Genomic DNA, 12415 nt, shown 5'->3' on the forward strand with positions numbered 1-12415 from the left:
GATTCTTGGGGAAGATAATCTAAAGAAAAAGAAAACATTAGAAAGGCAATTATAAACGAGTACCAGGCTATACATGAACACACTAATAGTTTTTAGTCGTAAAGCAAATGTATTTCCAGTTCTCCCCTAAATATTTGCAGGAAGTCTTGATTTCATGGCATTTAACATTATGGATGGGTTTAATTTGTTGTGTTTCTTCCTGAAAATAATACCAAATAAAGGTGTCTACAGCCACGTATTAATCATTTGCCAAACTTAGTTTTTAATTAAATGCATTAACGAGCTATATGAGTGTATAAAGGAGAAAACATCAAAGTTGCTCTGTTCTGCTATTGTTAAAATGGGAAAACTGTTTTCTCTTTTGGAATTTTAAGTTTTACATTACATGATTTAGCCCAAGGCAAATATATTTTATGGCTGAATTATAAACTTCCTGAGAAACAGGTTTATAACAGAAGTGCAGACAATCTTCAAAAAGGTGCTCTAAGCACCAAGTCAAATTACGAAGCAGAGATGGGCCTCGACCCAAACCCCAGAGCTAGCCACTCCATTAACTTCTACACAGACAGGATTCAGACTCTGTCTTTGTAACACTAACTCATCCTTGCCATAAAATCCCATTACTGATGTGAAAATGGAGAGCTGAACAAACGTGTAAGCAGTTGCAGGATCAGAACCTAAAATACTAATACTGAAATGTGAGAAGTGGATTATAAAAAGAGACTTCTGAATGTTTCATTTGATGACAGTTCGTATTCAGGATGATTAAAGCTTAAACATTTTCAGAAAAGTATATGTAAACCAAGGAAAAAATGTCTTCACTCATCATTTCAGCTCAGTGCATACATGGAAGATGTATGCATGTGCCTGTGTTTGTGAAACAGAGAGAAAAAGAAGGGTAATAAAAACAGACCGACGCCATCCACATTGTGATGAAAGGTCATTAGTGTACCAGACCTGTAGCAAAGGCTGCCCAGGGAGGTGGAGTCACCATCCCTAGAGGTGTTCAGGAAAGGGGTAGATGTCATACTGAGGGACACAGTATAGAGTGATCGCAGGCACAGGCTGATGGCTGGACCAGATGATCTCAAGTGGTTTTTCCAACCTTCACAATTCCACAATTCTATGATATTCTGCTGTATTTCCTAAGAGTCTGAGAATTCAAGAGAAAAAAACAGTATGAAATCCAGAAAGCCTAGAGAGCACTGAGGAAAGGCTGAAGTCCCCATCCATGGCCCCAATGGAGACAATCCTGCCCAGCTGTCCCTGCAGCACATCTCTGAGCAGGAGGAGAAAGCACTGACACTGGAGACCCGTGAGCGCTGCAGTCAGCCCCAGTGTGTGGATTGGTGTTACAAAGCACAAGCCCTTCAATTCATCACACCGCACCATCTCACTAATGTACACACTGTACCTGCGTTTTAAGTATCTAATTCTTCTTTCAGATAATGGAATTCCTTTAAAATACACCATCTAGCAGTACACCATGCCTGAACCCATAGAAAGTGTCTTTTTCATCTGATATAGAAAGAAACTGAAAGAACCCTGCTGTTGCTTGATTTGTTTGGAGCATCTTTAAACTGTACAGCTGGGAATAGGCATTGGCTCCCTTCAGATTCATGGGCACCGCTTGATAGGAGAACAGTGATGGAGCCAAGAGAGCCACTGCTGTCAAAAAATAATTGCAACTGTTAATATACACAACCTCTGGTTATCTTCTCACTGCATTTCACTTACAAAATTAATCTTGGCTTGTAAGGCTAAGCTTTTAAAACTCACATGTATGTATACACTTGTGTATACGCCAATTAGCTGCCATCAGCAGGGAACTTCAGAATTCAGAAATAGATGTATTTTATTTCAGAATGAACATTGTCTCTCAGTTGCAGGCAACAGTGTGCTTCAGGACAGAACCAATTTATCTCAAGGACTGTCCAGCAGCATGAGAGCTTTAATCATCAGAGAGCTCTGCTAGCTCCCCACTTCCCCCTTTTTTCTGGGAACTTCACTATAAGAAAAAAATAAGGGGGCTTAATGTGCTACCCATAAAATAGACATCCCAATCAATCATGGAAATGCCCAAGGATTGTATGTCATGATTCAGAGAGTGCCTAAAGACAGAGAAATGAGTCTGAACCCAGTAACTCAGTATGACTGGTTCCTGCCTGTGGACATGGGCACAGACATGGGTTTGGACACGGGCAGGGATTGGGACACGGGCATGGGCAGAGATGGAGGGCTGAGGAAAAAGAGGATGAAGTGTGTAGAGAATGTAACAGGATCAAACAGTGCTTCAGCATGTGATATTGTAGAACTGCAGTCACAGAAGAAAGCAAAGTGTCTGGCAAAAACTCAGAAAGTAGCAATGAAAGTGCGCGGTATGAGCCCAGCAGACAGATTTCCTACGGACTTAATCTCCAGACTTCAGCTGACCTTAAAGTCGGGGCTTCAAAAGGGCAGCGAGGGAGAGGGAGAGAAAGAGGGAGAGGGGAAGGCTGAGATGCGAGGCTGGAGACAAAGAGATGGAGGAGGCTGAATCTCCGTACGATGTCTGAACACAGATGTAACACATTTGTAGTTAATCTGTGTGGCTGCAGACTTACAGCTATGTTTGAAGATTATTTCAAACATAGTTACATCTCTTGAGTGGATGGGGATTTACAGCTGCAGCCGCACGGGGGCTGACCCCCAGCAAAAGCCCACTCCCTTCCCCAGCAGCCTTCAGAGGGGCTCCTTGGGAGAAGGACCTCCATGGGCCCTTTCTGATGGAGCGTGAACAGGGTTCACTGGCTGCACACTACTAACAAATCATTTCCAAACTTGGCTGCAGGAGATTTGAGTGCCTGATATCCACGGCAGCCCCAGCTCATTTAGCACAGACTCATCTTTGGGGACCACTTAACGCCGTGGTTCAGCTTTCAGTCTGCAGGCTCTTGGTGTAACCCCTACCGCTGCACCTGACCACCTCTGCACAGAGGGAGCTCAAAGCACTCCATGTGAAGGGAGCACTGGGGTTCAGCCCAGCACTGACTGCTGAGGTGTAGTTAAGCCTCTGGGGCCGGGCAGTGGGGCAGGGCAATGGGGCAGGCCCCATTGCTGTCCAGAACCACAGCACACATCCAAAGCCACAAGACTAGGAGAGTACTGTGCCCTCCTGGATCGAGATTTGAGGCTGCACATTTTCTCTGGGGAACAGAGCAGGCCTGGGGAATCTGGGCTGCTTCTCTGCTCCTTTGTGGGGGATGGACAGAATGGTGACAGTCGAGAGGGCACGAGGGGAAGGGTTCGGCTGTCGGGAATAGGAGGGTGAGAGAAGGTGACCACAGGATGCAAAGGGGACAAGAGCAGGAGGTCCAGGTGAGCCTCCAGCACGGGGTTCCCCATGCGGGAGGGCAGACGGCAGTAGCCGGGCGGTGGGCGCGGGGTCAGGGCGGCACCGCACGGCGGCGCGGGGCCACGCAGGAGCCCGCGGGGCGCAGGTGGGTGCCCCCGCCCGTCTCGGCGCTACCTGCCCGGTTCGGGGACGCCGCTGCCCGTCCCCCCCTTCCCTTCCGCATCTCACTGAGCCGGCCCCCGCCCGGCCGGCTGTCAAGGCCGTGTTTGTTTGTTGGTTCTTCCGCGCCGCCGATGTCTTGGGGGGCAGAGGAGGAGGAGAAGGAGGAGGAGGGCGGGGAGGGGGAGGGGACTGGGGCTTGGGAGACGGCGGCTCCTCGGCCTCTCTTATTGCCGCTGAGTTGCGCTCCTCTTCCTCAGGCTGCGAGCGGGAGCCGCCCGGACGCTTCTCCTTCCCGGCCGGCGCTCCCCGCTGCTGCGCCGCGCTCCCTCTCTCGCTCCCCGCCGGGGCAGGTGAGTGCGGGGCGCCGCCGCCCCTGCCCGAGCCCCAGCCCCGCCGGGCACCGCCGCCCCGGGGCCGCCGACCCGGCGGGAGCCGCTGTGCGGAGCAGAGCAGAGCGGGGAGGGCTCGGGGAAACACTTTGCCAAACTCCGGCGCCCGACCCCGCTCACCGCCGCTCTCCTCCCTTCTCTCCCCTCCGCAGAGCCGCCCCGCAGCCCGCCCCGGCAGAGCGCTCCCGAGGTGCCAGCAGCAGCCGCCAGGATTTTTGTCTGTCTTGTTTGTCTGTTTGTTTTTCTTTTTTTCCTCCTCGTTTTCATTTGGCTTTCTAGTCTCGCTGGGAATGGCCGGGGCAGCGGCGCTCGGAGCGGGAACAAGTGTGGGGAAAGGCAGAGGGAGCCGGAGCTGAACGCCAGGATGATGCGGGCGAGCTGAGGCTCAGAGAGAGCGACCCTACCCCCCGGGACTGCCCGTGCGGACCGTGCCTTCTGCTCCCGACTCCGGCCGGAGGATTTAAGACCTAGGAAGAGTTGTGCGTGGAGGGCTTTTTTATTTTTATTTTTTTATATTTTTTGTCTTTTCCCCGCTCTCGGAAGGGAAAATGGATTGGGGACTTCTCCTGCACTGCGCAGCCCTCACCTTCACTCTCGCCAGGGCTCTGCGAAGCGGTGAGTGTCGCGGGGACGGCGGCTCTCAGCCTGGGGGGCGGCTCCGGGGCAGTAGGAGCGGAGGGCGCACAGCGGGGCAGCTCCGACCCGTGCTCCCAACCCCCCGGGAACTTTCCGCTGGGGGACGGGAGCGGTGAGGTGTCCCTCCGGGCCGGGCATTGCCTTCTGTGCTCTTTTGGGGTGCTTGTACCGAGCAGGCTGCTCGTTCTCACAAGATCAGGGCAGCCAATTATCTTAATAGCGTTTCCTCCCATCGGCAATTAAATAAGTCTCGCCTTCCGTATCTCAAAGATAATGAACGCTGAAGGCGGAAGGCTCTTCCTCGCCCTTTCTTTCACCAAAGCGAAAGGTGTCGGAGTGCCGTGCCCGTTTCGGGCTGTCCTCGTACCTGCGGGTGTCACAGCTCTCAGCCCACCCCTTCCCGAGGTGCTCAGTTTGTGTACAACTCGCTCAGTGCCCGGGGGGGGGAGAGAGGAGGGTGGTGGGCTGAGCCTCCCCACGAAGGTTCAAAGACTCTTCTAGGAGAGAAATCCCGTAACAGATGAGCGATGCAGTCGGTTTGCTATCAGTCATTCCCTGCAAACACAGCAAATTGAAAGCACCGCGCTCCTCTTTCCCCGAACAATGCCCGGGCACCGCGGATGTGTCTGTCACCGCCTGATGCGTTTTTCAAGACGCTCCGGCTGTGGGAGCGCTGACGTTCCGCTCCCATACATTGAGCAGCTCCTGCGAGTTTGCCTTTCCCGACAAATCCCGAGCAATTATTATTAACTAATTATCAAATATTTACTTTAGCCTGGCTGGGTTTTCAATCAAAGTAATTAAATGGAGAGAGCACCCTCCGCTCTGAGCTGGTATATTGTTTTAATAAGGGACCGCGAGCGGAAGAGAGAGCATTAAAGACGCGTGGTTTATGACGGGAGTTCATCTCCTTCGCAGCGTTTGAGGGAGGCTGAGTTTAACCGGTAGGAGCCGCCTCCCAGCACAGCTGCACAGTAGTGGAGGTGTCAGGGGGTGCTTTGGGGCTGCCACCGGCCCAGGTGAGGGATGCGGCTCCCACATCACCCAGGGGTGCCCCAGCCCTGCAGGGCTGTGCTCTCCTTGGCCTTTGGAGGAAGGGAGCAGGGCAGGGTGCTGGAGAGGAGCCTCCGTCTGCTCTGAGCGGTGGGTGCTTGGCCCTGCCCCAGACACCGAGCCGATAACCTCCCTCTCACCCACCGATGCCAACTTCACCTATATCCAGCGCCTGGTGTCTGCTAAATTAATTCATTAACCTTATTTAGAACTAATGGTCCAAAGTCATTAGAAACTACTCTTCTTAATCAAGTGTGAGAGAGATTGCACAGAGCCGCGGAGCCGACCGGAGCGCATTATCTTATTACACTGTCACTTTCCCAGAAGTCGCAGATGAAGCAGCGCTGGTGGTGGTGAGTCCACCTCAGCGTCCTCCGAACTGACTCTGTCAAGTGAGTGGGAGCAGCGCTGCTTTATTTCAGGCGTTAAGCAGATGCCAGACTCTGCCATGTTGTTTGCAGGGCTGAAGTGGGTTTAATGAGACGGGATCACTTTCCAAGGGTGCTTACAGAGGGAGGGAAAGGCAGGGTTCCCCCGAGCCCAGACAGCGGATTAGCGAGATCACCAGTGACAGCTTTGAGCTCTGAGCCGCAGCGCCTTTTGTTCTGGTCAGGGGGAAACAGGCTGTTCTGCAACGGCAGGGCGGAAATAAATAACAAGATAGCCGTTCCCAGCAGCGTGCTTAGCAATATCTGGTTCTTGACCACACAGCTGCGAATGTATCATCCCCTCCTCTCTTAATTTATGGCAAATATTCTCTACAAAGTGTGCGGCTTAATGCATTTTTGATGTGCTCTTCCTCATTCATTTCCATCTGACCTGGTTTTTCTACAATAAAATCCTGTACATTCATAAATTCATGCTGAGAGTAAGGAATGCCATTTTGCTTTTGCAGAACGTGCCTAAGATACAGCAGTGCAGTCTGTGTGTACCATTACTGGGACGTAGTGACATACAGGCTCCTTTCTCAGTGCAGACAGTCTTCCTGTCTGTAGTTTACTGTCATATTTTATTGCTCAAAATTAAGCAGTCAGTGTGTAGGGAAAGTTTTCCCTCTCTGAACATCCAGGCGTAGAAAACCATAGTAGGAAAAAAATAGTGAAAACAGAAATCTGCATTGGACAGTGAAGCGAGTGACCACGTAGGCTGAACCTTCTGTCTCTATATTGGTCTCCCTATATTTTTGCCATAAGTCCTAAAGCACAACCCTGCAGTGCTGCCCAAAGGATGAAGATGTGACATGATCCATCTCACGGTCATGCTCAGTGACTCCAGGAACTTTTGCAACTATTTTGCTGTGAGAAATAAACCCTTGTTGTTGTTGTTGGGGGGAGGGAGGGAGGAACAGAGGGAAGAGGGAAGGATGTTGTTCTGCTCCATTACTTTGATACAGCCTCCAAGCATGAACAAACTTCCTTGAAGGAATAAATAGTGGGTGATTTCTGCTTCACTAAAACCACTTTGTTCTCTGCCAGCATGGGTTTGAGGAGCATAGATAATTTTGGTCTGCCTAGATTTATGGCCTGATAAGCAAGGGGAGGGTCTGCTGCAAGGAGCAGGGATCCTCAGGACCATCCCAGTGACACTGACCAGGCTCATTGTGGACAGAGGTCAGGCGGCCTCCTTTTAGCCGCCCTCCCACAGCTTTCCTTAAAACTTCATCGTTAAGGAGATTATACTTTGAGGGATAATTGGTTCTGTGACACCTCCTGAGCCAGTGTTAACACTGTTGGGAGGGGAGGTTTGAACACCGTATGGGCACTGTTTGCTTTGGAGAGCTTTTAAAATTCAGGAAAGGGGGGCTTGTGCCTAATGTAGGATTTATGGATGGATGTAGAGTTGAGCCTCTTCCCTTCAGAAAACTTAGCAGAGATGCCTTTGTGCAAGCACACAGAGAAAGTTTGCTTGAAGAAAGCTGTCATTGCCTTGAAGTACCAAAAACAAGCCAACCTGTTTTTCTTCAATTGCAGATAAATGCGGCGACACGATCAAAATTCTAAGCCCCGGGTACCTCACCTCCCCCGGCTACCCGCAGTCCTACCACCCCAGCCAGAAGTGCGAGTGGCTGATCCAGGCCCCGGAGCCCTACCAGCGGATCATGATCAACTTCAACCCGCACTTCGACCTGGAGGACCGCGACTGCAAGTAAGTGCTGCCGCCGCGCTGAGGAGCGCTATGGCTCCACCTGCCGGCCTAGAGCCGCTCAGCTCCCATCCTCCGCCACGCTCCGCAGCGATCCGCGCCCGCCCCGCAGCATTGCCCGCAGTGCCCGCAGTGCCCGGGCTCGGTCCTCACGGCTCCGTTCCGCCCAGCGACAGTCGTGGGCCGGTGGGAGGTGGGAAAGTGTCTTTGCGACTTTTCTGTAGGTGATCTGACGTAGGTTTGAATTTCCTCTGTCTCATAGGAGAGGCAGGTGGGCTATGGTGCGTGTTATGGGAGTGCAATTAGGATGAGGTGTTCTGTGTTCGTTTGGCTGTTTGCTTTTTGGAATAGGTTTCCAAAGTGTTAGAAGATACTTCCTCTTCTTTTAGTATTCACACAACTAACAGCCTGTGGCAGAAATGGGCAACCTATAAATTGTAAACTCCTCTTATTAAGGCAGAATGTCTGCTATTTACTCTCACCCATTAAGGGGCAGTGAACTGCAGATATGAGAGCTGTACGTCCCCTTTTCTCCCTTTGCTGCTGATTTATAGCCAGGAGCTGCTCTTATCCCTCCTCCTGCTCTGCTGTAATGCTCTGAGAGGAGGAAGGGGAAAACTGAGGCACTCTGTGCATATGTTTCCATTGACCATCTATAATGGGAGTGGAACTCACCCAGAACATTGTTCTCCCCTTTTCCCCAAATCTTTGCATGGAAACCATTGAACCTCAGGTCCTTCCCCTCTTCAACATACTCTCTAAATTCAGCCTACTTGTTCCACAATGAAAATATTTCAATAATTCACAATTAGAAAATTTCTTGAATATCGTGGAGTTTTCATCCCCTTCTGACAACTGCAAGAGAGAGTCGTTGTTCATTAATGCTATCAGTCAAGATCTTCTCTGCATGTCAGGAAGAGATTAAACTCAGTTGCCATTAGTATTTGACATCTCATGAGAGTGCTCGATATTCCACCGGCTCTGGTACTGTAAAATGATCAGGAGTGGTTGTCATGGACTGTGAGGTGAGACTGTTGGACTTAGGGAGCAACTGTACTCAAGCACTTAATTTTTACCATGCATGTCTCTGTTCCTATTACTTAATAAATGGATTACTCAAATCATCATTATTGATCTCCCTTAAGATGAAGTTCTTTAATGGTGCATTGTAGCGCTTAGCCGCTTTGTTGTTTCTGTAATCTCTAGTATATCAGCATTTCAGTTCAAGTGATAATGCAGGAAAACCCTGAGCTCATAAAACTAAACGGGCTCTTTGTTAAAATGAATTTTTATTGTGATGTTGGAGCTGCAGCTCATATTCACACCATATGTTTGCACGCTCGTTTCCCGTTCTTTAATTTTTAATTTGCTGTACTCAGGCCATGATTCACTTCCTTGTGTCTTCTTTGTATGGGTTTTACTTTCTTTCTGTGGGACAGCGTTAATGCTTAAAGATGATCGTGTGTGTGTGTGTGTGTATCTCTTTGTCTTTCAGACAGAGATTGAGAAATTGAATCAAGCATATTTCAGTGTCAACCCCTTTTTTGTTCCTTGCTAGAATACATGTTTTTCCAATGCTATAAAACCAACGTGGTCTTTGACAGCAGTAAAGCGGTGCACAGCATACAATTATTTAAAGAACAAGTAATCTTTGTGGCGTAGTGTTGTGTTAAGTAGTGCCAGACTGAGCTGAACTGGGTCCAGGGAAGAGATTGACTCCCTCCCTTCATCGCTCCCTTCTCAATATTCATTGTCCACTCTCGCCCTTGCATTATTCCTTCCTCTGAAAGGGGCCCAACACAGTAATGAGATGGCAGTGGGTGGGAGGGAGTCTGAACAGGGCTGTTTGCATTGTCTTTGCAGCGTGTGATGGTGATGACTTTACTGTCATTTGGTCTATGCTGAAATGCTAATCTTCTAGGCTATGATAAATTACTCAGCTGCTACTTCACTTATATTTAAAATTGCTCTTTTTAAGTTGAGAAGGATTGTGTTTGTGCCAAGAACCTTAGGACCAGAATAATAGAAAATGATTTCAGCAACAGAAATTTGTCAACAAGCTCTGTGGTTTCACATTTCACTGTCTGCTTAGGAAATCCACATTCCTCTTACTGAATATTGGGTGCAAGCAATGATTAATGCAGAGAAAGATTTCAGGAGATTTTTTTTCTTTCTGGTTTTGCAACTAAGAACATTTTGATTTCCTAATATTCTTAGTTTATTAGCAACTCAGCGTGCCATCTCGAAATGTGCAATTTAGGTTACACACTGACTTATTGAAAGGTTTAGCACTGGAAATTAATAAGCACTTAAATATGAAAAGCAGATAGAAAATGAGAGGTAGGGGAATTCATGTCTGGGAACAAAAATGCCCCATACAATTAAAGTGGACTGGAGGAGAAGATTAGCTTTCTGGCCTAGCTCCCAAAATCCACTTTGTGATGCTGTTCCTTGCATCTTATACCTCAGTTAGAGTTGGAGATAACATCAACAACAAAAACCCCTGCGCCCAAGGAGGGGAACAGTGTGACTTTGGAAAGGTTACTATTGTGGTCTGTAGTGTCAGTGGGAAAACCAGGAGGCCTTACCTTAATTGTAAATATCTCTGTATGTAGAAGACTGGGCATACTGAAAGGTAAAACTGGTGAAAGGTCTATTCTCTGAGGAGAAGCAAAAGCAGCAAATCTCAGTATCAGTTATACTGAAGCTGTTCGTGGCGAGTCTCTTTGAACGTGAGGGTTTGGGATTCATTTTGAAAACATACTCTTGATTTACCTATGATTATGCTGTGCTTTAATGGATAAGTGTTTCTCAAATGACTGCTAGTAAAATTCATGTGTGTGTGATTTTCTGATGATCGTTTGAGTTGTTTTAAGCAAACACGGTGAAAAATCCTGTTTTTCTGGAGGCAGTCCAAAGTGCTCAACTTTCACAGTTCTGAAGAATAAAGATACGCAAATAATTAGAAATATGTTCTCACAAGCTGGGTTCATCTGACAAAAAACCTTCTAGCCAGAACTACTGAACCAGTGTAATGGAAATACTAGGTCTCAACGGGAAGCATACAATCATGTCAACCACAGATTGTTATCAAGAGTATTAGCACATAATGAAAAAACACACAGTCTCTTTGTAACTTTTAACTTTAATGAGTGTTATGCCTCCTCTTCAGGAGTACTGCGTACTCTAAGACAACGCGAGCTTGTTTGCTGTTTTGCCTTTTCTCAAGCAAGCGTGGATAACATCCATGCATTTTTTGGAGTCAGGAGGATGGTTAAAATGAATAGAAGAGACAAAACATATGTCTGAGTATTAAAATGCTCCAATGTTTGTTGCATGTGGTAAATGCTTTTCAGCACTTGGAGCAAGCTGCATACATCTCGTGTCGCTGAAGGAGCCTACTGTGTAAATGTAGCCATCTTGAATCCAGTAAAACTTTATACCTAGATAATAAACAAGAATGTCACTGATACAGTACTTTGAATTTATGGAACTTTTCCGGTTTCCCAGCAATGCATACTATCAGCATGATAATTTATAATGGTTTGTGACAAATGTTGCTGAGCAAAGAGGTGTGTGGTTACATTCAGATCAGATGTCATTATCTGGGGAGCAATAAAAATTTCACAGACGCTAGGTTAAAAACATTAAGAAAATGAATGTGAAGCTTCAGAAGAAAAGGGCTTAAGAAAGGTGGAGAACAGGGTAGAGAAAGCCCAAAAGTGGTTTTCTTACTGACAAATTATTGACTTTGTTGCCAGACTTGACTATATTGCTTTACAAGGTCTTCATAGATATTCCATGCGGTATAGTTGTTTTATTGGCCATTTATAGATGTATAGAGTAAATATCATCCTTGCTTGACAATTATAAAAGGTGAACACAGTGCTGTCAAATTGGTTCAAACAGAAGAATTACCCATTTTGGAAACATTTGTGTCTTAGATAGAAAGATGTCATAGATAAGTTTTTTTTGTGTACTGCATTTACTAGGAATTAGATACGCTGATGAGATTAGGGCTGAATAGAAATTTCAGTTAGTTATAGAATGCAGAGGAAAAAAAACAAAACCAACCACCTATGTTTGTTTATGTAGAAAAAAGCAGCTCCTGCAGACCCTTGAGTCTGGCAGCAGAAAGGCTAGACAGACTTACTGAGTGCAACTGTAGCCCTACAAACTTCTATAGTCCTTAATGATGTTGGAAATTCATCCATCCATTGTATTTCTAAATAATGTCAATGGATTTATGCTGTAAATCTGTAGGCATAACAAACCGAGGCTGGTAAAATAAACAGGAGCAAGGCAAGCCATGGCTCAGCCTTGCTTTAGTTTCTGCAAAGTTTAAGCTTTCATTTACTTTTGTTTAAATCCTGGTTACTATTCCTCCGCACAGTGACAGGCTGCGTTAGCAGACTTTGTGGTTTATGTTTCTCTTGTGCAAAGGCAGTTTGAGCCCCAGGTGGCACTGAGCTTCTTTGGCTATGCAGTGATGTCCTGGGAGACCCAGTTAAACCACATATGCTGGAATGGCCCTTTGAACTGCTAAGGCTGCACACATTACAGCTGCATTCTGACTGCCCAAAGGTGTGTCTGGGGTCTGGCTCCAGGTTTACCAACCCTGAATTGCTCCCAAATCTGTGCAAAGGACATCTCAGGAGTAATGCAAGGATCTGCATAACTGTCCTGTTATCATTGAAAG

At 47.4% G+C, this 12415-nt stretch overlaps 1 protein-coding gene across 4 annotated transcripts in view; it reads left to right on the forward strand.

Moving 5' to 3' along the window:
* The first annotated feature begins 3714 nt into the window (after window positions 1-3714).
* The window catches only part of NRP1 (neuropilin 1), a 108672-nt gene continuing 99971 nt past the window's right edge, over window positions 3715-12415 (forward strand). For all 4 annotated transcript variants that reach the window (XM_015853136.2, XM_015853137.2, XM_015853138.2 and 1 more), the window contains exons 1-3: window positions 3715-3846; window positions 4038-4500; window positions 7545-7719. In XM_015853136.2, coding sequence (XP_015708622.1) covers window positions 4434-4500; window positions 7545-7719 — 242 coding nt within the window. In that variant the 5' untranslated portion in view covers window positions 3715-3846; window positions 4038-4433. The remainder of the gene's footprint in view (window positions 3847-4037; window positions 4501-7544; window positions 7720-12415) is intronic.

Source organism: Coturnix japonica, chromosome 2 (assembly GCF_001577835.2).
Source record: "Coturnix japonica isolate 7356 chromosome 2, Coturnix japonica 2.1, whole genome shotgun sequence".
NCBI classification, from domain to species: Eukaryota; Metazoa; Chordata; class Aves; order Galliformes; family Phasianidae; genus Coturnix; species Coturnix japonica.